At 41.6% G+C, this 22,963-nt stretch overlaps 2 protein-coding genes and 1 long non-coding RNA gene across 12 annotated transcripts in view; 1 reads left to right on the top strand and 2 right to left on the bottom strand.

The window, feature by feature from the left end:
- Positions 1–608: 608 nt before the first annotated feature.
- Positions 609–22,356, top strand: ACAD9 (acyl-CoA dehydrogenase family member 9). Of its 2 annotated transcripts, XM_083603059.1 has the most exons (19): positions 609–772; positions 1,867–1,948; positions 2,547–2,640; positions 3,244–3,345; positions 5,167–5,273; positions 6,551–6,651; positions 7,171–7,249; positions 7,637–7,811; positions 8,506–8,579; positions 9,450–9,525; positions 11,954–12,024; positions 12,316–12,435; positions 13,337–13,465; positions 17,122–17,201; positions 18,090–18,216; positions 19,656–19,733; positions 20,332–20,460; positions 21,718–21,790; positions 22,100–22,356. In XM_083603059.1, the coding sequence occupies exons 4-19, from the start codon at positions 3,324–3,326 to the stop codon at positions 22,198–22,200; spliced, it is 1,542 nt and encodes a 513-aa protein (XP_083459185.1). In that variant the 5' UTR covers positions 609–772; positions 1,867–1,948; positions 2,547–2,640; positions 3,244–3,323; the 3' UTR covers positions 22,201–22,356. The 2 variants fall into 2 exon arrangements, with proteins under 2 accessions (XP_083459185.1, XP_083459184.1); XM_083603058.1 differs by lacking the exon at positions 1,867–1,948 and having other exon boundaries at positions 613–772.
- LOC310757706 lies at positions 18,636–19,649 on the bottom strand. Its single transcript, XR_014545434.1, has 2 exons — positions 19,356–19,649; positions 18,636–19,315 (listed from the first exon to the last, which is right to left on the bottom strand). It is a non-coding gene; the product is annotated as an uncharacterized lncRNA (long non-coding RNA).
- Positions 20,722–22,963, bottom strand: part of CFAP92 (cilia and flagella associated protein 92 (putative)) — a 66,423-nt gene continuing 64,181 nt past the window's right edge. For 8 of the 9 annotated variants that reach the window (XR_014545343.1, XR_014545344.1, XM_083602907.1 and 5 more), the window contains one exon: positions 20,722–21,516. Coding sequence is in view for 6 of the 9 variants with exons in the window: in XM_083602907.1 (XP_083459033.1) it covers positions 21,488–21,516 (29 nt within the window). In the remaining 3 variants the exon portion in view is untranslated. The remainder of the gene's footprint in view (positions 21,517–22,963) is intronic. The other variant, XR_014545345.1, reaches the window with a different exon arrangement.

Consider the following 22,963-nt stretch of genomic DNA (forward strand, 5'->3'; position numbering starts at 1 on the left):
TTCAGGTTTGTTTTTCGAAAATGCGCTCTGCCAATGTAAATATAGTCCATTTGTACCCACTCCCCGCCTTCCCACGTTGCTGGTTGGAGGGATAGTGGCAGAGAGAGAAAACGTGTCGTGGGTTTAGGACAATCTTCCAATGTGAGTCCCTTCTTATTGTAGGAATGTGGCTCTGAGTCCCAGGTTCCCCGTGCAAGCACTGACTGGTTTTCAAACGCGCAGTGCGTTTCAAAGTTTTTTAAACATTTAAAAACATATATGTTATTTGGCATGGAAAACATTTGTTGCTTTTTATTTTTATTCCCCCCCCCCAAAAAAAGTAGCAAACATTTTCCACACCATATAGCATAGTAAGAAGTGGCGCTCCTGTCTTTTGTTTGCGATGGACTACTCTTAAAATCCTGGATTTGCCCACCTTTTCTTGTGGGCTATGGGCTTTTTCGCTGTTTCCATTTCTTCCTTCAACGAAGAAAAAAAAAAAGTTAACCCGCAAGGTGTGCCCTGCGTATGAGTCTAATCAGATGTCTATGGAGAAACTACGCGACAAAAAAAAGTTGGTCGGCGGGGCGGGGCCGCTTGAGAAACGAGCCGGTTGATCTGGCAATTGCGTCATCGGCGCGCGACGAGGCAGTGGCCGCGGAGAGACATGAGCGGGCTGGGTGTCCTTTTCCGTGCGGCTCGCGCCGCTCTCCCCGCCGGGGTCCGGCAGCTCCGTACCGGCCTCCCTCGGCCTGCCTTCGCCAAAGAGCTTTTCCTGGGGACGCTGCGAAAGGTGAGTCCCGTAGCTGCCGCAGCCCGCAGCGCCCCCGAGGCTCCTGCGTGTTTTCCCACAGACTCGGGAGCCTCCCACCCCAGGCACCCTCTCCCCAAAAGCCAGTGGGCGCCTGGCATCTTTCCACCCCGGCCGCCCTCTCTGAGGCTGCCAAGAACTGCTGCTGCTGCTTTTCCACGAATCTCTTGGAAAATGCACACTTTCCCCGCCGCCCCACACGCACTGCACCCTCTGGAAATCGCAGCCTGGACTTCAGCAGTGCATGTATTTCAGTACGAAAACTTGCTACTTCAAAGGTTGGGAAAGTTTGACGGGAAGTTCCCTTTCCATTAAGGCTTTGCGCTTTCTCCGTTTGTTGATGCTTCCCCCACCCCCAATAAACCTGATTATTCTTAAGCGGGGCTGTAAGCGATCATTGACAGCGTCCTCATGTTTGAAAGGAGAGCTGGGGTTTTTTGTGTATGCTTGGTGGGAAGGTTTTGGGTAAGTTATGCTCTGTTAAGCTTTTTTTTATATATAAAAAAAAGTCTGAACAGAAAATGCATTTTCTACCCATATGATTTGTAGCACCCAATCTGCACCATATCTTCTTAAAGTTGTGGATAAGTATTTCTCTCCCACTCCCCTTTAATTGCACTACAGTATTTTATCATGCGAGACAATACTCTTTTTGAGGTTTTAGGCAGCTAGTGTATGGAACCAGCAGCTTCTTTTTGGAGCTGCCTGAAGTGGGGAGAAAAACTTCTGGAATCCACAGTTGGTGGGATCAGCCTAAAGAACTTCTTATCAAATTCATTTCACTTCAACCAGCAAACCCAACTACGTGAAGCTAAATAAAAATCTCAGAGCTCCTAGAACATCCTTGGGATTTGGAAGATACATTTCATATAATTAGTTAGCCATAATTACTACTATATCTTGGAGCCTCATAACTGAAAGTGTATACATTACACTGCAAATCAAAAATGTATAGAGCATATTCTGCGGTATCAATGCTAAGTAATGATTTGGATATTTTTTCTGGATGTAAAGAGCAAATTCAGAGTGCCTTTTCTTAGCAGTGTTTATGGTTTCTATATTTTTGGCAACCACAGCTGTCATCCTGAACATACCTTTAAGCAATATCCATTGACTCTGTGGACTTCCAAAACAAACCTGTTTAGCATTGCAGTAAAGGTATGTTTAAAAGCTTAATGGAGAATTGTGACGCCATTAGAGTGTTGTCTTCACCTTGCTCTGCAGTTTTCCAGCTGGGAAGAGAACAGGTCTTTCTGGATTCCAAAAAAGTGTTTGTATTCATACTACAGCTAAGGTCCTTGTTCCAGCATGGGGAAAAGGGAGGCAGGATTTCCTCTGCCTTTGCAGCTGCCTGCACAGAACCCTCAAACACTTCAATTTGCCCAAATTTGGAAGACACAAGAACAGTTCATATGGAAACTTGTGAGGAGGGGATAATGCACACAACCACTTTTTAAGATGCTGTGGAGGCGAATTCCAAAATTGCGTTTGAGTGCTGGTGTTTACTGTCCTGTCATAGTTCTGGGGGTTGAGCATCACAGGAGAAACTGAAGAAAACTCAAATGCACTTCTGAATTGTTGACACAAAGGCCTATAAGCGACCATTCTCCTAATTAAAATGTATGTGTAATGTCTGCAAAGGTTAACTGCCATCTGTCCCCATAAGGAGCAATGTTAAGTCCAGTTTTTGAGGCTTCTCTCTTTTTAACTTGTTTTAATATAAAAAGAAAAATCCTGTCAAAATCTGTTATTCTAGGAAGACGTTTTCCCATTTCCTGAGATTAGCAATGAAGAATTGGAAGAAATCAACCAATTTGTGGGGCCGGTAGAAAAATTCTTCAATGAAGACGGTAAACTCCTCCCCGTTTCATTAAGTCTTTATCTGTTAAGGTTTTTTATAACAAACCTTCTGTGAGGTTTTTCTTATAGTGCTAACAAAAAACACTGAGAAATACATAGTGTTGCTTACCTATATATACTTTCCACATACGAGGAAATCAGCATGTATTTTGAAACAGAGATATTGTACTACTGATTTAAACAGCTACCAAGTATCTTATTTTAAAATATTTTTTTTGTCCACTGCTATGTTGTTGAGAATTCTCTGGCTGTAATGGAGGGAGATTATGCACCGCATTATCTTGATGTGATGCAGCTGGTTGTGAAAATAATTTGAAAAACCTGCTCAAATTGGGTGGTCTGGCAAAAGTGATCTCTCAGCTTTGTTGTTGGATATGTAGCTAGCCCCTCTCTCTCAGTGGAAGAGCAGAAAAAACTGACCTGTGGGAAGCTTAAGTTCTTGCAAGAAAAAAATAATAGACAGTATGCCTTAAACGTCTCGTTTGTGGTTGTTGGTATTCACACAGATCTAACTCCATAAATAAGCTTTCACTAAATGAGCTGGCCACACCTGAACGTTCTGTAATCCGTTATATAAAATCACTGTATTTCAGTGGATTCTAAGAAAATTGACCAAGATGCTAAAATTCCACAAGAAACGCTTAATGAACTGAAGAACCTGGGGCTCTTTGGCATGCAGATTCCGGAGGAATATGGTGAGAAAAAATGTACAGAAAATTGAGACTTTGCTCCTTGTTCTTTTAATATGAGAGAACCCTTGAAAATTTTCTTCTGCTTGCTTTATTAGTGTTACTGGACTTGATACATTATAAGACACACACTCATCCTCTGCACTTTAAAGCAGGGCAGTCCCTCCTGGTATCTTTTCTCTTCCTTCTTGAAGCATTATAAATTCATAATAAAGCCAACCCTAACTAATTTCTGTGATGGCATGATTTCCTTGCACACTCAGACATACAGTATAAGCATGTTCTAGCAAAGGTATTGCATTACCAACCTTGTTTTTTAAGATTTAGTTTTTTAAAACAAATCATGAATCCTATGTGTTGCAAATCTCTGAATGCTATTACTGTGAAGTAAAGTATTTTCATTTGAAGAAAACAGTGTTGTTTTTTTGCCTCTAGTTAGTTAATCATCATAGGCTCTTCTATTTGCTCTTTCTTCTTGCGTAATGAAGCAGTGGCTGATAACATCAGCCTAGTCTTATGAGCTGATAACTTAAGCAGCTGATTGCAGGATGTGGGGCTGGCGTCCCCTCAGAAGATTCATGAAATGCATAGTCATAAACACAGTTGACCTGCACTGCTGCTACTGAATGAGAGCGAGTCTTATAAGTACTTTAACAAAACACAACAGAGCAACATTTTGACAAAAGCTGACCATGGTGTTTCTCTGTTGTGACCTTTGCAAGAAATGTGATTCAGTACATTTGATAAATAAATGCTATAGGAAACTCTAACCAGGGATCAGTCCCTTGGCTTTTCCTTTATATTTATAAACACCCAGTTTTCTAGTTCAAAGCAGCCAAAGCTGTTATACCTGTGTACACCTGGCAGTGTAAGTTAAAGCTGTATACACCTTGCTATTTCAGTGTTGTGCTTTTATGAACAATCATCAGTTGCTGAAGGCTACCCTGATGCTGACTGGTAGCCCATGTTGGCAACAAGTTTGATATTGTTGCATGTCACCCCAATCGCCGAGCGGTGTGAGATTCCAGGGGTCCGTGTTTCCTTTTGGAAATGAGTCACAGCGGAGACTGTAGTGTTTTTATGATACATGGTTTATTTACACAGATATACAACCTGAGCCTGCAATGAAGGGGTTCACAGCATTAACACCCCAAAAGGGTCTTCTTTCTCCCATAGCCACAGCCTTAGATTCAAGCAGAGATCCAGCATGTCTGTCTCTCTCTCCTTGCCACTTTGATTCACATCACTACCCACTCCGTTTTCAGCCCTGAGTTGTTGTTGTTGCTGCTGCTGTTGTTGTTTTTGAGGGAGGAAGCTCCACCCATTTGCCATCTTGCACAAAGGCCCTTAATCCCTCATGACATCACCAGGAACCTTGTTTGGCTACTTCCTGAAATTAGAAGCCTTGAATTGCTTTTAACAGTTGCTGGGTCCAGGGATTAGGGAAGTCTGGCACACAGCTTAACACAACAAACTCATAACAGTCAGAAAAGTGCTTTTTATATAGGAAAGTTGGCTTTTCCAACCAGCCCTTCCCAGAGCTTTTCCCCAAATCTTTTCCCCTAAAATTCTAATACTTAAAATAATAGATATCAAGAATTTCAGGGAGCTTTTGAGAAAGGGCTGTAGTTCAGTGGTAGAGCAGGTGCTTTGCATGCAGAAGAATCTAGGTTCATTCTCCAGCATCTCCAGTAGAAACGCCTGCCTGAAACCCTGGAGGGTCACTGCCAGTCAGTGAGGACAGTACTGATCTAGATGGACTATTTCTTACAAGAAAAGTGTTTAAGTAAAATACTGTTTGGTTTGACTAATAATATTTTTCTATAGGTGGCCTTGGTCTTTCGAATACAATGTATGCTCGTTTAGGAGAAATTACTTCTCAGGATGGAGCTATTGCAGTAACCTTGGCAGCTCACCAAGCTATAGGACTGAAGGTAACATTGCCTTTATTATTGTATTTTGATCCTAAGGCACTGCAGTTTTGACATTTCATTGCTAATTGGGCATTTCTCCCCAGCATGTACAAATAATGTCTCTCCTGTCACGGCAGGGAGACGATGAAGAAGTACAAAATAAGATTTATGGCTAAGATACCTTTAAAGCAAAACATTTTTGAAGGATGAGTAATAAAGAACAGGATTGTTAGTTCAATTTTAGAACCATTCAGAGGAGTTTGTGTAAATACATGCTGGAGTTGAAAGTTGTGGAACTATAACAAAAGCAAATAGATAGGCTTAGTTCTGTTGGAATACATTTAAGATGAGATCTCTGAAAAATGGATTAACTGTTCTGGCTATTTCGGAAATTCAAGTTTCTGTTAGTGTGAATTTGGTTGTGATAAATAAGTCTGGCTAAATAGTGGTCTAAAACATCTATGACCTTCTTTGTGGCCAGCCATGGATGGCCCATCCCCCTCTTACCAAAACTAGTCCCATGCTAACAATTCTGGTGGCTAGTCCTCCTCATGTATCTTCCTCCCCATATAAGTTGCATTTGCTGCAGCCCACCAAAAAGCTGAGGGGGAGTCTGATTTTCGAGCACCAATCAATGGGGAAATGTGTGATGGGATTGCAAAGATCCCATTGTGCACCTCCCCACTTCTGTCTCTAGTGGGGCAAGGAGGGATAGTGTGCAGCCCACCATCAGATGTGGCCTTCAGGGCCAAAAAGTTCATACACCCCTGTTTTAAACAAATAAGCAGCTTGGTTTCAAGAATTAATTAGCAGTGTGTGTGTGTGTGTGTGTGTGTGTGTGTGTGTGTAGAGCCAGTGTGAGAGCCAGCATGGTGTAGTGGCTAAGAGCAGTTGACTGTGGAACTTGCTGCCAAGGAGTGTGGTGGAGTCTCCTTCTTTGGAGGTCTTTAAGCAGAGGCTTGACAACCATATGTCAGGAGTGCTCTGATGGTGTTTCCTGCTTGGCAGGGGGTTGGACTCGATGGCCCTTGTGGTCTCTTCCAACTCTATGATTCTATGATTCTATGATTCTATGACTCATAATCTGGTGAACCAGGTTCGATTCCCCACTCCTCCACATGCAGCTGCTGGGTGACCTTGGGCCAGTCACACTTCTCTGAAGTCTCTCAGCCCCACTCCCCTCACAGAGTGTTTGTTGTGGGGGAGGAAGGGAAAGGAGATTGTTAGCCACTTTGAGACTCCTTAGGGTAGTGATAAAGGGGGATATCAAATCCAAGCTCCTCTTCTTCTTATGACAGGGAATCCTAATTGCAGGCACTGAAGAACAGAAGAAAAAGTATCTGCCTAAACTGGCTTCTGGGGAGCACATTGCAGCATTTTGTCTGACTGAACCTGGAAGGTAGTATTTTTGCCTTTTTAAAAATGAAAGTACTTTAAGAGATGGTGCCGTGAAGCCACTGAGAAATTGAATTAGGAATTGGCAAACTCTGGTTTAGAATTTCTCTCTCCTTCTGCCATGAATTTACATGATGGCTGTCAAGCCATTCTTGGCTCATGATCTTCATTATGGGATTAACACTGACTTGCTTTACAGGATTCTTGTAAGGATTACAGCAAAAAAGTGGGTGTGAAGTTGTGAAAGGTTTGAAGCAGTATATAAATGCTAAGTGTTACTTGAAACAAGATCTGTTTTCGCTTTGTACTGTCATATACCAGCTTGCTTAACTTAATTACATTTGTGGAGCTTGACATCAAATGATACCCAACTGTTGCCCTGTGCAGCTGTTGTTTCCAGAGGCAATTTAACTGTGTTTAGGAAGTCAGAATGATGGGAATATTTCTATCTTTCAGGTGTAAGGACTACAGAGTCTTGCTCAGTGCACCTGCTAAATTCCCATTTCATCTGTTTATATTTCAGTGGTAGTGATGCTGCATCCATCCAGAGCAGAGCTACTTTGAGCGAAGATGGGAAAAGTTTCATATTAAATGGTTCAAAGGTATTCATCCAAAGAAATTACTGCTATTATGTTTTCTGTGTATCGGCTTTGCCAACTATCTTCTTGGTTTCCCTGCCTTATTTACTTGTGTGCAAAGTGAAAGTTAGATGAACAAGATTCATAGGCAATGAAAACTGGCCTAGTTGTGATAATAATTGGATTGCCTTGAACCTTAAGTTAACCGGAAGTCTTTTTTTTCCAGCTCTGTGTTGAACCTTAGCTGACAATTCCCAAGTGGACAGATCCAAAATCAAAGGATATATCTTAAAATGGACAGTAATATTTGTCAAGAAAAGGGTGGCTGTGTCAGCCGATTATATTTTATGAAATCAGTATCATTTCATTCAAAGCAGAGCAAACAATACTCATTTCTTTTTTCAATTGCAGATATGGATATCAAATGGTGGTATTGCAGATATCTTTACTGTGTTCGCAAGGACTGAGATCGTTGACAAAGATGGTGCAGTAAAAGACAAAATCACTGCCTTCATTGTAGAAAGAGCTTTCGGTGGAGTCACTCATGGAAAGCCAGAGGATAAACTAGGCATTCGAGGATCTAACAGTAAGAACTAGTAAATGTTGGTTTGGAAAGATGTAGGATTCATATTCCTCTTGGATCAAGAGGAATCCAGATTTTTGTGCCATCTGCATTTTCTTAAGTATCTGGGATAAGCTACATTTTAGTTGTTGACCAGATAATATGTATGTTTACTGATCATTAAGTATTTGTGGGTGTGGATCTTATGTTGATGCCACTCTGTATATCAAAGATGACATGGGTTCCAAGAAGTTAGAAATCCTCAAATGATCAGGCTCCTCCATGTGGGTAGTAGCACCAGACCCCAAGAGGCATTTGGAAATCAGGGACAGACTGTCCCAAAATGCCTAGGGCAGTCTTGAGCTGAAAAATGAAATCAGGAGACATCCACAGGATGGGTTACTTAGATTACCTTTACATAGGGTGTGTAAACATGTGTTACAACTGGTGGTGTGCAGCAGAATTTTTTTCTGATGCAAACTGATAATTTTCCTTTGCAAATTTCCCTGTAGTCTAATTAGAATAGGATTCTCCCCTCAAGAAATTTTCCCATTCAGAATTTTTCAGAAAACCAACATCACTGATAACAACAAAGAGGCAAAATGTCTTGACATGCTAAATGATTGTTCCAGAACAGTTGGCCATGGAATTGGCTAGAGGGGAGGAAACCCTAGACTTCTAAAATAGTGCAATAGTAGTTTAATGCTCTGTCTTTCAGCGTGTGAAGTCCATTTTGAAAATACAAAAATTCCTATAGAGAATGTCATTGGAGAAGTTGGAGGGGGATTTAAGGTAAGATGCAGGGAATTACTATTTTCCCTGCCATAAAATTCATCTTCTGTATCATTTTTTTAAAATGTATTTTATTGATTTTCAGTTACAAATGAATTGGTTATAAAAAGAGAGAGAAAATATCAGCAATAATAACAACAGGTAGGAGTACAGAGTTATCACAAAAAGGGGGAAATATAACCGAAGCAATAAATAATAATTCACAGTACTGGTATTGACTTCTGACCTAATTAATTTCTGCTGGAACACCAGTGGATCAAGGAACTGAAGCCAGTTGGAGGTGTTGTCAGGCTATAATTCAACAGCTCTTTACTCTCCATTGTTTTTGGAGAAATTCTAATGTACACTGTTATTAGGGTTATTTATTGTAGATAAAGTTTACAGATCCAGAAAACCCCACAGTGTCCTTTAATGCCCCATGTTAGTTTGACAAGAGGGTTTGTTTATTCAGTTAGTCATAGACTGTTAATAAGGAATGGTGTTTATCCATGCCTCAGGTTGAAGTTGTAAAGCTACGAAGAGAGACCTTTCCAGTAGCTTATTTCAGCTTTGTGGCACAGGCTTGCCAAAGCCTAAGCCTCTTTTGGAAGAATCAGGACTAAATTAGCTTTGCATTTCATCATTTCTCGTGTTTTACCTGTTTTAAGTCGATGCCAAACGAAGGGAGATGCTCCAAGGTTAGGGCAGTGATTGCACAGGGAGGTGTCCTTCTAAGATACCATGATATGCTCTATATAGCAGGGGCAGACATCCAGCTAAAAGGCCAGAATTGATGTGGGCAGGGTCTCGAGTAAAGGTAAACTTCGTTTGTGGAGGAAAGACATTTTAATTATAGTTTCCCTGAACAAGGGTTACTTATCTTCACTGTAGGTTGCTATGAATATTCTCAACAGCGGAAGATTTAGCATGGGCAGCGGAGCTGCTGGAATGCTGAAGAAACTGATTGGTAAGACTACACTTGCTATGTTGCTGGGCAGGGTGAATTTCTGCATTAGTTCTACTCCTGAAAAAGATACTTAGATTCTGAAATGGCCATTACATTTTTATAAACATTAGGTTCAGTTTCTAAATCGTTTCTATAATGTTGACTTGAGATACAATGAAAGCCTGTTGATCCACAGTATTTTCTTTTAGTAGTAGATACTACATGCTGATTTTAGTGCAACCCCAAGTTCAAATCTCCCCACAGCCATGAAACCCATTAGGGACCCCTTTGACCTCACTGGGTTGCTGAAGATAAAGTCAGTGTTGTGAGGGGAAAGCTTATGTATGCTGCTAAAAAAGCAATAAATGAAAGCGTGCAAATTTATGCTTGGTTATGTCACCTTTGTTACAACGTTCCAGGCCTTACTAGCCTGCAGAAAGTTTGACTTGCCTGCTTTTTATTCATGAAAGGACCCTGTTATAAAGAAAATGCAGTCGAGTAGGGGAAAAAATTAGGGTAGAAGGAAGGCCATTTCCACCCTAGGACTTTCTCCTCCTCTCCCCCGCCCTGCAACAACTAGCAGCCTAAGAAGGCTCCCTTTTCTTCCTTTTGTTATTGCTGTGCCCAAGCCAGCTCTAGTACATCTCCCCAGGTGCTACTGGAGCTGCCTTGGACAATGCTTGCAGACAACCTGATTGATTGGGTTGGCAATGCAGGGATAGAGGGCTGCAATTGACTATCAGGTTCACTCTTCCTAAATGTTACCTATGGGGAGTAAGGACTAGTCAGATTTACAATCTGATTTACAAGCAACTATGCTGTGTATATGATGTGGGTGGCGCTGTGGGTTAAACCACTGAACCTAGGACTTGCTGATCAGAAGGTTGGCGGTTCGAATCCCCACGACAGGGTGACCTCCCGTTGCTCGGTCCCTGCTCCTGCCAACCTAGCAGTTCAAAAGCACATCAAAGTGCAAGTAGATAAATAGGTACCACTCTGGCAGGAAGGTAAACGGCATTTCCATGCGCTGTTCTGGTTCGCCAGAAGTGGCTTAGTCATGCTGGCCACATGACCCGGAAGCTGTATGCCGGCTCCCTCAGCCAATAAAGTGAGATGAGCGCCACAACCCCAGAGTCGGCCACAACTGGACCTAATGGTCAGGGTTCCCTTTATCTTTACCTTATGTTGTGTATATGTTGATGTTTCCATAAGTGAACGCTAAAATATGAAACTGATTAAAATTTGTAAGCATGTGATAGGCACATACCAGGGGAAATGAATTGGCGGCTGCTTCCTGGTGTGTACCACTGTTTGTTACAAAAACACATCTCTCCTTTGAATTTTGTGGTGCTTGTGGTGGCAAACACCAGTATATGTATAGCACATATTCACTTGCCATAGAATCTGTATCTGATTGGTCTTTACTGCCCATAGGTGAATACTTAGGAATATATTATACTCCCTTCCTGCCAAGGCAGGAGTCCAGAACAGGTCAGGAATAACTCACAAAGTGTCAGTGAAGTTAATTCAGGCCTATTTAGCACAGAAACTCTTCCTGGTAGATCTTGCCCCAGTGAGGCAGTTGCAAGGACTGAAGATCCCCGTCTTCCCACAGCTCCCCAAGTCTCCTCCTGCTCCTCCAAGTCTTTCCTAAGCAACCTGAGACTGCTTTGCTTTGTCTGTCTTTGCTTTGCCCTCTTCATACCTCGGTGGGTTCTGGAAGATTGGGGGCGGGGAGAGCTGGTCGCAGCAAGATGGGGAGACCCCCTGGCTTCTTCAGCAGCCTATCTCAACTCTGCTTCTTGGCCAGCCTCTGGTCCTGCCTCTGATTCTGGACTTCTCTCTGCCACAGCCTCTTCCTGCTCGCTACACATCTTCAGCTTCCAACACTCCTTCTCCCAGTCTGCTCCCTCTGACCACTCATCATTGGCCCACCACCAGTCCCCTGGCTCTGAGCCTTCTTCCCCTGGGGGCTCCCCAGCTGGTGCCTCCCACCACTCCTGCACCCAGCCAATCTATGGCACTTCCTACTTCTGAATATTCCTACTTTCCCTTAGAAGTGCATTAGAAATGCTAACTCCACTTAATCTGCTGAATCTGTCTGCTTTATTTGGTGTACAGTGTAGCACAAGACAAAACTGACTGCACCTTCAGAGCTGATGGTGTTTTACTCGACCCAAGGAAATGTTTTCGCCTGGTAGTAAGAGCTGCTACACCAAGTACAGGATTACAAAATATCTTGATGATGGTGTAACACCGCCCAGGGTAGATGGAATGGCTGTTATCGTTATCTGATGTAGGAGTTGTCCATTTTAATAATTAAAATAATGGTAAAGGGCCTTGTCCCATTCTGAAGATAAATATTTCAGCAACTGTTACATTTTTCAGAAGCAGTCGTAATATTTTGCCGCCTGATTAACTGCCTCTTCCTCTCACTTTTTTTTTTAAGAAATGACAGCAGAGTATGCTTGTACAAGGAAACAGTTTAATAAGAAGCTGAGTGAATTCGGATTAATTCAGGTAACTGAAACACATTAAGGGTTTGAGGAATTCATGGGGAAAGTTTGATCTTTTAAAAAAAACTGAATGGAAAGCTTTCCACCTTCTGGGGTGCCAATTTTAAATGATGTAGCCTATGCACTTGGTGAGTCATGAATTTAGAAAGAATAATGTGCCAGTTGCCAAATGTATTAAACTTAATGGGACTAAATGGTGATTAACCTTCTTGATTGCACTGTTGCATATTTGTAGTTTCCCTTTCTCTGTGATATGTAAGTACGAACAGCATGTCTTTGTTGCCCTTTCTTTCAGGAAAAATTTGCCCTGATGGCTCGGAAAGCATATGTGATGGAAAGCATGGCCTACCTCACTGCAGGAATGATGGACAGGCCAGGGGTCCCAGACTGCTCAGTTGAAGCAGCCATCGTGAAAGTAAGCTTTACTGGAATGCTGAATTAAAGCTATGGGTATTAGGGCTCCTTTGGGAGGAAGGGTGGGATATAAGCATTTATTAATGTTCAAGGAAAAATAGGTTACTGAGATCCTCAGATTGTGAAAGCCAGGTGGATGTTCATATGCAACCTTTCTCCATCTTCATTGTGAGCCTGATCTAGTTAATTGCATGGCAGTTCAATACAAATTATATTAAATCACTCTTGAATGGCATATCGTTGAATGGCAGATCTCATTGAAGCAAAAGTGTGAGATGAGGAATTTCAAATGTCTCAGGGGGAGAGGCACTGATGGAAGTAGAAAGCCACCAATCAAGAAGGCAATTCTGTGTGCATATGTTCAGTCTCTGGGCTGATTTCAGTGTCCCTTATGAGAGAGAGGTATTATATGTGCTAATAGCAAACTTGGTACTTCCAAGTGCTGCTCCTTATGTATGCAAAACAGAACCATCCATGCACAGATGGTACAGGCAGACTTGAGGGAAACCAAAAAAGATCATTGAGGGTTGAGCATGCTCTCTTGACATGAAATACCATTATGTGTGTGTTGGGGCAGGGTGGTGGTAGAAAGCAGTTGTGGCAGGTGATACAACTGAGTGTTCTGGAAAGAAGGCGTGGCATGCTAGCTGGAACCCTGAACATTTTGCTGCAGGTCCCTACCCTTTTTATGGGCTCAAAACTGGGTGGTATAAGGTATTTACATTTTCTTCCAGAGAACATGACATTGGCGCTAACGCTTTTCCATAGCTCCAGCTTGGGCGTCATTTCTTGGTCACGCTACAGTGTGACAGCTGTTGAGGTCGACCAATGAACTGGCTTTTTATATTGCCAAGTTTAGAAATAAAATAACATCATTTAATAATTTCAATGGTTGTTGGCAGGTATTTAGTTCGGAAGGCGCATGGGTTTGTGTGAGTGAAGCTTTACAAATTCTTGGAGGCCTCGGCTACATGAAAGATTTTCCGTATGAACGCTATCTCCGGGATAGCAGGATACTTCTGATTTTCGAGGTAAATATGAGTTCTTCTATGTTGCATGCAATCTCAAACCACTAATATAAAACCAGGGACAAGTAGATGGCATTCTGAGGGCCATCTGAGTGGCTTTGAAGCATTGCCTCAAATAGTCACAGTTCTTTGCATCACTACCTTTATGATATGTGGACTGCCTAGTGATATATTTTAGATAAATGTGGAAAGGAGGATATTCCTATTCTATATGCATTAATGTTAGAAGTAACTGTTTTTAAAATCTGTTTAATGGCGCATTATTATTTTTTATACTGATTGCAATAAATAGAATACAGTTGTACCTTGGAAGTCGAACGGAATGCGTTCCGGAAGTCCGTTCGACTACCAAAACGTTCGGAAACCAAAGCGCGGCTTCTGATTGGCTGCAGGAAGTTTCTGCAGCCAATCGGAAGCCCCGTTCGGGTTCCAAAGAACACTCACTTCTGGGCTTGTGCCGTTTGGGAGCCAAAGCGTCCAAGTACCAAGGGATCCAAGGTACGACTGTAGTCCATTACATTGGAAATGTCAGTCTCGGCTGGGTAAATTTTATACATTTGTTGAACTTGTCCTGTAGCAAAGTGCAAAAATGCTGGACTGATACTGCAGTACAAACGAATTGGGGTGCTGCTCTATGAAGGGGACTGTCAACACATACCAGAAATAATGAACACACAACAGAAAGGAAATCCCATTACATGATCATGCAATAATCCTGCTTGGAGGCTTCCTGTAGCCATCTGGTTGGCCACTGAGAACAGGCTCCTGGACTAGGTGGGCTTTTAGTCTGAACCTTCATGGCTGCTATGGCAACTGCAGTATTATCCAGCTTTTAAAAATGTAAAATAAAAATAAGGGGACTTGTCCTAGCAAGTAGTGTGTGTGAGACCGGTCCACCTCACTGGCCATGCGTAGTGTGGCAATGGAACAATTGTGTGTGTGCTTATGTGCGAGACTTAAACCAGTGCTTGCTGTGCACAGCAGTCGGAGCATGCTATTTGGCGTTGATGTGCCTCACATTTTGAATTGGTGTCTGTGCATTTCCCTCCAGTCATCTAGGCTGACCTGGTCACTTTGGAAACATTCTGCCTTGCTTGTCAGAACAAATATAAGTAAGCCTGCCAAGGGAAATTTCTCTTTAAAATGTGTTTGCTTTTTACAGATTCATTTAGATAAGTAGATAACAGAAGAATAGCGTAAAGTAGGGAGTAGTCCTCCCACTGTTGTGTGACTGCAGCTCACGTCAACCCCAAGCAGCATGGTCGGTGGTCAGGGATTATGGGAATTATAGTCCCAACATGGAGGGCACCATGTTGGCTACCGCTGGCATGGAAGATGAGCACTATGCCACACCCAATGGCCAGAAGTTGTTGTTTTTCTGCCTCTTGTGGGGCAAAAACGTTTCTCTATCCACCACTTTCTCCATGCCATGAATGATTTTATGAATTTTGATCATGTTACCTCTTAGCTGTTATCTGAACTAAAAAATTCCCATATGCTACAGACTTTCCTCAAAGGGAAATTGCTCCATCCCTTGTATCATTTTGGTTGCCTTTTTCAACTAAGCAATATCCCTTTTAGGTGAGGTGACTAGAATTGTACAAAGTATTCTAAATGCAGTTGCACCATAGATTTGCATAATGGCATTATGATGTCGACAGTTTTATGGAATGGAAGGTGCCTTTTTCACAGCTGCTGTACACACTGGGCCAATATCTTGATTGAGCTATCCACTGTGACCCCAGGGTCTCATTTCTGGGCGGTCACTGCTCATTCAGATCCCATGAGTGTTTTAAGATTAAGAAATTGATAATTTTTTGCCCTGACTTTCATCACTTTGCATTTGCTTACATTGAATTGCATTTGCCGTTTTACCACCTATTCAGTCAGTTTGGAGAGGATCTTTTGAAGCTCTTCACGATCCTTTTTTTTTTTTTAACCACCCCAAATTGTTGAGTATCATCAGCAAGCTTGGCCCTCTCACTGCTCACCTCTAACACTTGATCGTTTATGAACAAGTGGAAAAGCACAGGTCCCAACACCAAGCCTTGAGGGACTCCACTGGATTTCATTTTGTTAGTCTTGACCTAGTTATCCTTTCTATCATGATGGTTTTGAATTTTATCCCTGTCTTCTAAAGTGTTTCAGTTTTTCTCCCAGTTTGTCACCTGCAAATTTGATTCCTTCCAGTCCTTTATCAAAGTTATTGATAAAAATGTTGAAGGGCATCAGGCCCAGGACAAAACCATGTGTCCCCCAACTCAAAACCTTCCTCCAGTAGTGGACCTAGATATAAGACTATACTGGTTTACATAGAAATATTTTTCATTAAATAAGGTGAAAGAATGCTCTAAAGTACGTTGATAATACATTCTGATTGGGAGACGGCTAGCACCTTGGCTCATTCTCCACTCTCTGCTACAGCAGTAAGGTGAGCCTGCAGATTCTCCTCTTGTTGATGATCCACTTTAAAAGGTCATTTTTTGCCATTCACTTATCTAGTTCCGAATGCCAGTAAGCTCCACTTGCTGCCGAAGAGTGATCCATAAAGAATGGTGTTTATAATTAAAACGAAGTATGCAACATTCATGCATTTAATTTAGCATCCCCAGTCAATGTATGCAGTGATTTTAATTAGCTTGTTGTTTAGCCATCTGTTCATTCTGAAAGCTTTAATTGCTAAGCAGCACCTGCTTAAAAGCGCAGCGACTAGTCTTAGTCCATCAGCATTTTTTTATCTTTTAAAATCAAGGACTTCTAAAATGTAGGTGCTTTGCTTTCAGCTGTGCAGATGTCGGATTTTTCTTTCAGCCTCCAAAGAGAGCGGTCTAACACTTCAGGTTCATTTTTCTGCATGTAAATTGCAATTCATGATACGCATTACTGAGAGAGGAGCCTGTTCTTGAAAGTTTTCAAAACTACAGTTTTCATCTTGTTTGCTAAATAGTTTTGGGCATTTGTTGTAACTAGTTTGTAAACTTTACTAAGGCCATTACATCAAATGGCATTTAGCTAATGTTCAGGAGCTGAAAGGTGTTTCCCCACCTCAGCTTAATACTGGTCAGTGTGGCTAGGAAACCTCAAGGACCTGGTGTGGTGCTATTAAGGCTATTTCTGTTACTACGTACGAGGTGCAAAGGCTTACAGAATGTGTGTTGCGGGAGGAGTTTGCAGTGCTGTGCAAGCTAGCCCTATTCCTGATGTATCCAACATATACACACTCTGCTGTTCCTGCATTTGGTGTGCGTGAGAAGTGGCCATACACACATACCAGAGCATGCAGAGATTTTGGTTCACTCAGGAACCTTCTTCACATGAAAGTACTCTATGTGTGTACATTGGTATTGGTGTAGAGCCCTTTATTGGTTGTCCAAGGTGCAAACCTTTCCAGCCCTATGTTCCTCCTGTAGTCCTTAACATTTTGGGGCTGGTGGATGATGACTTTATTAAAGCTTTCCGGTGAATTAATAGTGCAGCTATAGAGATATTCCTAGAATTTTATAATGACAATGGAATTTTCATTCTTGAAGATAAAATAAATATGCCTCCACCTTAAGCTTTAATAGGAAACTTACACTTGCATATAGAAAAAAAGAAAGGTGTCTGTCTGGCAAATCCATGTTTAAGTAGCCTAAAAGAATCTTTTTTTTCTGTTTCAGGGAACAAATGAAGTTCTGCGAATGTATATTGCTTTGACAGGCATGCAGTATGCCGGCAAGATCTTAACTGAGAAAATAAAGTATGTGCTTTTTTGGAAATAGCCATTTTTTATAAACGATTACTGAATACAGATTGAAAAGTTGTAAAGGGGAACAGCATAGAAAGGGGGTAGCAAGATGAAATTTTCTTGAAAGTTTCAACATGAGCAGAAATAAGGCATTTCTTTCTTTAAAATGCTGATACAGTGGTACCTCGGGTTAAGTACTTAATTCGTTCCGGAGGTCTGTTCTTAACCTGAAACTGTTCTTAACCTGAAGCACCACTTTAGCTAATGGGGGCTCTTGCTGCCATCGCGCCGCCAGAGCACGATTTCTGTTCTCATCCTGAAGCAAAGTTCTTAACCCGAGGTAGTATTTCTGGGTTGGCGGAGTCTGTAACCTGAAGCATATGTAACCCGAGGTAGCACTGTATATTCTGTAGATCTTAACTGTGCTTTTAAAAACCAAAACACTGAGGTTATTTTAGTATGTTCTCATTTCTCATTTACTATGTGGTGAAGATGCCTACTTAAACTTTATTAAAAACACTTCTGAATTGGTGTTTGTACCTACTGGTCAATTAATCACTGCTGCTCTGTGAACTCCATTCATTTCAATGGGGGGGGGCGTATGCAAGCTACATTTAAAATCAAGGCAAGTTAGTTATTCTGCAGTCTTTCAGGCTGTTGGTCATACTTTGACGGCAGTCACTAATCACATCATTGGTAGCTGTTAATGTAGCTCTTTCCACTCCCTGTAGTACACAGCATCAGAAAATTACAAAGAAAAAAAGCATAATTTTTAGGGGGAAAATATTTAGACGTTCAGCTACTGTCTCTGGGGCGGATGGGGAGTTGACTTGTTGGGGAATGAAGTGATATTGGATAAATGGCCTAGTACTAAGGCAGCCTATGTATCTAATCTCACAGGGAAATCAAGAAAGGAAACGTAGGTCTGGCATTGAACGTGTTTGTGAACAAGTTCCGTGACAGCATGGGCCGAACAGTAGACTTAGGATTAGTTGGTCAAGATGGAGTGGTGCATCCTAGTCTAGAGGTAAGTACTCAGTGCAGATGCTGTAACACTTTCAGCCATGCTTGGAAGATTTGCTTGTGTTGCATTATAAAAGTGGGGCTTCTTTAGGCTTCTTGGTCCTGGTCCAGTGTCAAATGCTTTCCGTGTAGAAACATAGGATGTACGATGTCAGACTACTGATCCATTGAGCTCAGTACAGAGTATGTTGACTGGTTCTTTAGGGTTTCACACAACACTCTTCACCAGCTGTACATGCATGTGCAGAAAGCTGATCCTGGAATCTTCTGCATGAAAAACGTGTGGACTACCAGAGAGTTATGACTCATCACACACAACTGCTCTCAGAAATGCTAGTGTGAGCTGCACTGTATTGCTCACAATACTGCATTTGTGTGGGATTGTATACCTACACCTATACAAGGAGAAATTTTACACTGCGGTCCTTTTTTGAGTTTTATTCATGTAGCCCAAATAACTGCTTAAACTTTGAAAGTATCAGTATTCACTAAACCAAAACAAAACTTTTTGGATTTCATGGTTTAAGGAAAACGAGAAGCAAGCCCTGTAAGAACCCAAGTGGAATGCCATTTAGGTTGCTCTGTCAAACTGTACCTTGCAATGCCCCTGTTGCCTCGGTCACGCTTGCTTCTGACGCAGTATGCACTAATCCTTATTATGCACACTATAATCTGTAACGGCATGGGACTTAGTATGGAAAACAATTTGGATCTTTCAAATGCTGTGATTGGGAAAGGGTACAAGGGGAAGTATCCAATGTTGTATAAATGGACTTTCCCTTGGATACGGCTCAAGGGTTCCAGAAATTAGGGCTGAACTGGCTGCAATTCTAAAGCTGATAATGCACATGTGAAATGCTTGCCTTGCCGACTCTCCCAGTTGTTGAACCTGTACGTACAAGTGTGTGTACATGCATCTTCAGTGCCAGTTAAATAATACGAAGAACTGCCTCTTGGAAAAGGCTTTGACACTTTGCGTTTGTCTTCCTTCCAAAGAATGCCAAATTCATTATCTAACGCCTATTTTTGTTTGTGTTCTCTACTTTTTTCTCTTTTAGAAAATCACCATAAAGCACAGTGTGGGCATTTTTGTTTTGTTCAGTCTCCCTGAATTAGTTCAGTCATGGCGCTAATTCATTAAACCTGTATCAGGTGGAATCTGAATATTTAGGACTGAACTTGACTGCCCATCTACTGTGTGAATTCTAGTATATAATGTAATCTGGGATAAATTACAAAGTCATTTGTTGGACTTGGCAACTGGGAGCTCCAAAGTGAAACCCAGTTCCTCAAGGACTACCAGCTGGCTCCACGGTTGCAACACATTTAAAGACTGTGTGTGCATATATTATTTATACATAGAGGGAGAGATTAATGAATTGTTTGTGCAGAATTGACAAGTCTAAACATGTAGAGCCCTAAATATATATTTTTTCTTTGCAGGAAAGTGCCAAGAAACTTGAACAAAATATATATTATTTTGGTGTCGCTGTAGAAGGCTTGTTGAGAAGATTTGGCAAGGTAGCTAGAACTTTCTAATGGATAATTAAACCAAAGTTGTTTTCTTTCTTTCTTCTCTGCCCTTCCTTCCTTAGAGCCTAATCAAAGTGAGTGTTTGAAACCAAACTCATTCCTAGCCTAGAAATTGTCTTCAAGATGTATACTGAGGAGCTGTCAGGGAAGATAAATATTTAAAGATCATGTAGAAGCAGATGAAATGCACTGTGAGTATCTTTTCTTCCCCCAGCAACCTGAAAGACACTCTGCAGGTTCTGAGACTGTCTAAATAAAAAGACACAGTCAAATGCTTTGATTTAGTACAGAGCTTTCCAAACTTTTCATGTTGGTGACACACTTTTTAGATATGCATCATTTTGTGACACAGTAATTCAGTTTTACTAGCAAACCAGGTTAAACTAACCCCTTTCCAAACCCGGGAGGAGCATGGGGAGCATTCGCGTAAGTCGTGACACACAAGAGTTTGGAAAACTGTTTTAGTACATGTGTGAATGCTGCCAACTAAGGGCAGCTGTCTTCGTCTGTTGAAACATGTTTTAGATTGATCAGGCAGTTCAGGATAAATCACTAAACTATTTGTGTGTTTTTTGTTTGGCATTAGACTATTGTGGATGAGCAGATGGTTCTCAAAAGGGTAGCAGACATCCTCATCAATCTCTACGCAATGACAGCAGTTCTTTCCAGAGCTAGCCGATCAATCAGTATTGGTTTGCGCAATCATGATCATGAGGTGAGTACCTAGAGGTTTTATGCAATTTTAATTAATGTTGCAATCATGAATTAAAATCAGTATTAAGCAGACTGGTCAAGAAGGGGGGGGGGACAGAATTGCTTTTGAGAGTATTATGATACTTTTGGATTCTGACAAGGGATATTTGAACTTGCAACTGTATAGTTTCTTATGTATGAAAATGTATTTTGTGTCAAAAGGAACCTGGAAAACCCTCACCAGATTATTTCTATTCTTGTGTTCCGGGGGGGGGAAAATTGGGGCATAGTAAATACATGGTGATGCCATTGACTTTTTAGAAACCATTAGATGTATTCATGATGAAATGTCCATTTTCAAAGATATTGGGTACATCCACTGTGTTGTGTCAAAGGGTGATAAGGCAGGTTTTACTAGCATGCCCTGTTTCTAAGTGTTCTGGGTGCTAGGGCTAAGCAATGTCTGCTTTTCAACTTTGCAATGTATCACCAGCCAAACATGGTGATACATCGCAATGTTGAAACAGAGGGGGTGCAACACAGACCGTTAGGAGAGGGGGGAAGGATGAATGCCACCTCCCTGCTTTGCATCGCTTGCTAGCCTCTCCAGCGCCACAGTCCTTTCCTTTCAGGGCAGCCAATTTCCCCTCTTGACTCCTGTCTGATTTTAAGCACCCTTCACCCATCCACCCAATCTCAAGGCTGGAGCCACCTGTTCCTGCCACCAGGCTCTGAGGTGGTTTCACTTGCAGTATACTGCTGGTTGAAGCTGCCATCACTCTGGCCCTCATGAGATAGAATGTTGTTAGCCTTCTAGTCTGAACCACCCTGCCAATAATGTAAGTACCTAGGTACACGCTGTAAACTGCTGGGCCATGTGTATTGCAACATATTTCACAACAGCCAGATATTGAACAAGTTTTGTATAGTATAAAGCTGTTTATGCTACAACTGTAAAATGTTAAAGGAGGTTCTTTAGAAAGTCTGCAATCATGATCAGGTTCCAGCTATTCTGGTGCCAATGGTAGAAAAGTCCCTTTTGTTAAACTTCAGCCATTCAGCTCTGGGGCAGCCGTTACTGTGAAAAAACAGAGGGAGGAGAAAGGATTATTAACTTCTACTTAAAGTCTTTTGCTGAGTAAGTATGTAGAACAGTGGTTTTTATTTCCATGAATTTATAATACTGAAATAAACGATAGTACATGGAGTTGAATTCCAGTGGTCTATTTTAAAGACAGGCCTGTTTTCCAATTTGCTAATGATTTAACTGACTTCCTAGGTGCTGCTTGCAAACATTTTCTGCACTGAAGCTGGCTTCCAGAATAATTATGCTCTGGCAGAATTAGAAAAAAGTAAGTGTTGCACTCGAGTCAAATGTTAACATCTTATATTGCCTGCCTTGATACCAAATAAAAACTTGCTTTAGCAAAGGCACAGGAAACCCAGTCAGTACTCCTGCCACAGTTTGTGCTAAGAATCTAGATGCCAAGGCAAGCCTCGATAGTCCCATGGTTTGCTTGTTCCTATAATTAGTGATAATGTGGCAGATGCTGCTAGTAGCTCAACAGCTTGTGTTTAGTGTCTTGGATCTTAAAAAGTCTGTTGCTCTCATTTAGATGTGACGCTAAAGGAATTGTTACTTCCGTTTCCATTATTCCTAGATGCTCCTGAAAACATGGATGACAGCATTAAAAAAGTGGCAAAGCAGGTGCTGGAAAAGAGAGCATATATCTGTTCCCATCCACTGGAAAGAACATTTTGAAAGTTGGGAAATGGTGACCGACCTGCTGTGGAGCAAGATGCTCTGCAGTGCAAGTGAACTTTGGGGCAGAATGTGCGACTGGCAACTTGCTAACAAACCATATTATTTTCCTCAACGGATGTGTTGTTTTTCTAAAATAAAACCTCTTTGATTTTATGTACCTGAATGCACATGAAAATCCCAAGACAAAATCCAGGCATATGGCTTAAAGAGAAGTGCACAATCAACCTACTTTCTAGTCTTATATTTCGTTTTAGAAACCCTATGCTGCATAATACTTGCTATAATGCCCTTTATCCAGCTAGAGATAAATGAAAATGAGGCTGTAATAGCAAAAAGAGGTTTCTACCCCTAACTAGGGGCCTCTCTATTTCCCTACACTTAAAGATTCAGTAGAGGGCCCTGCCACTTGTGCCAGAGTAGCCTGTTGAAGTGCCCACGAATAGTTTGCACCCATCATTTGGGTGCTTCTCACAAGCAGAGGGACACCTTAGCACAGCAGATCGGACCTCCGACGCTACAGCATAAATTTTGCTGTGGTAAGCCAAGCTCTGGAGGAACTGAAAACGCAAAATAAGAACTTGCACTGCCTCATTATGAGTAATCTTTTCCCCCCTAGATTACTTTGAAAGGTAATGCTTTGCTTCAAACAACTGACTTCAGTCTCACCAGACAGATCAATTCTTTTGATTCCCATAGCAATATTTCCAAGTGCTAAAGTTTAAAGCTATCTTTGTACCCTAGCTCTTCTTCAAATTAACTT

The sequence above is a fragment of the Podarcis filfolensis genome (assembly GCF_964270895.1).
Source record: "Podarcis filfolensis genome assembly, chromosome: 2".
In the NCBI taxonomy this organism is placed as follows: Eukaryota; Metazoa; Chordata; class Lepidosauria; order Squamata; family Lacertidae; genus Podarcis; species Podarcis filfolensis.

Coding starts and splice junctions, on each gene's coding strand:
- ACAD9 (XM_083603058.1), top strand. CDS start 647: ATGAGCGGGCTGGGTGTCCTTTTCCGTGCGGCTCGCGCCGCTCTCCCC. Junction 7,250..7,636: donor TCATATTAAATGGTTCAAAG/GTATTCATCCAA, acceptor TTTCAATTGCAG/ATATGGATATCAAATGGTGG. Junction 7,812..8,505: donor AGGCATTCGAGGATCTAACA/GTAAGAACTAGT, acceptor TCTGTCTTTCAG/CGTGTGAAGTCCATTTTGAA.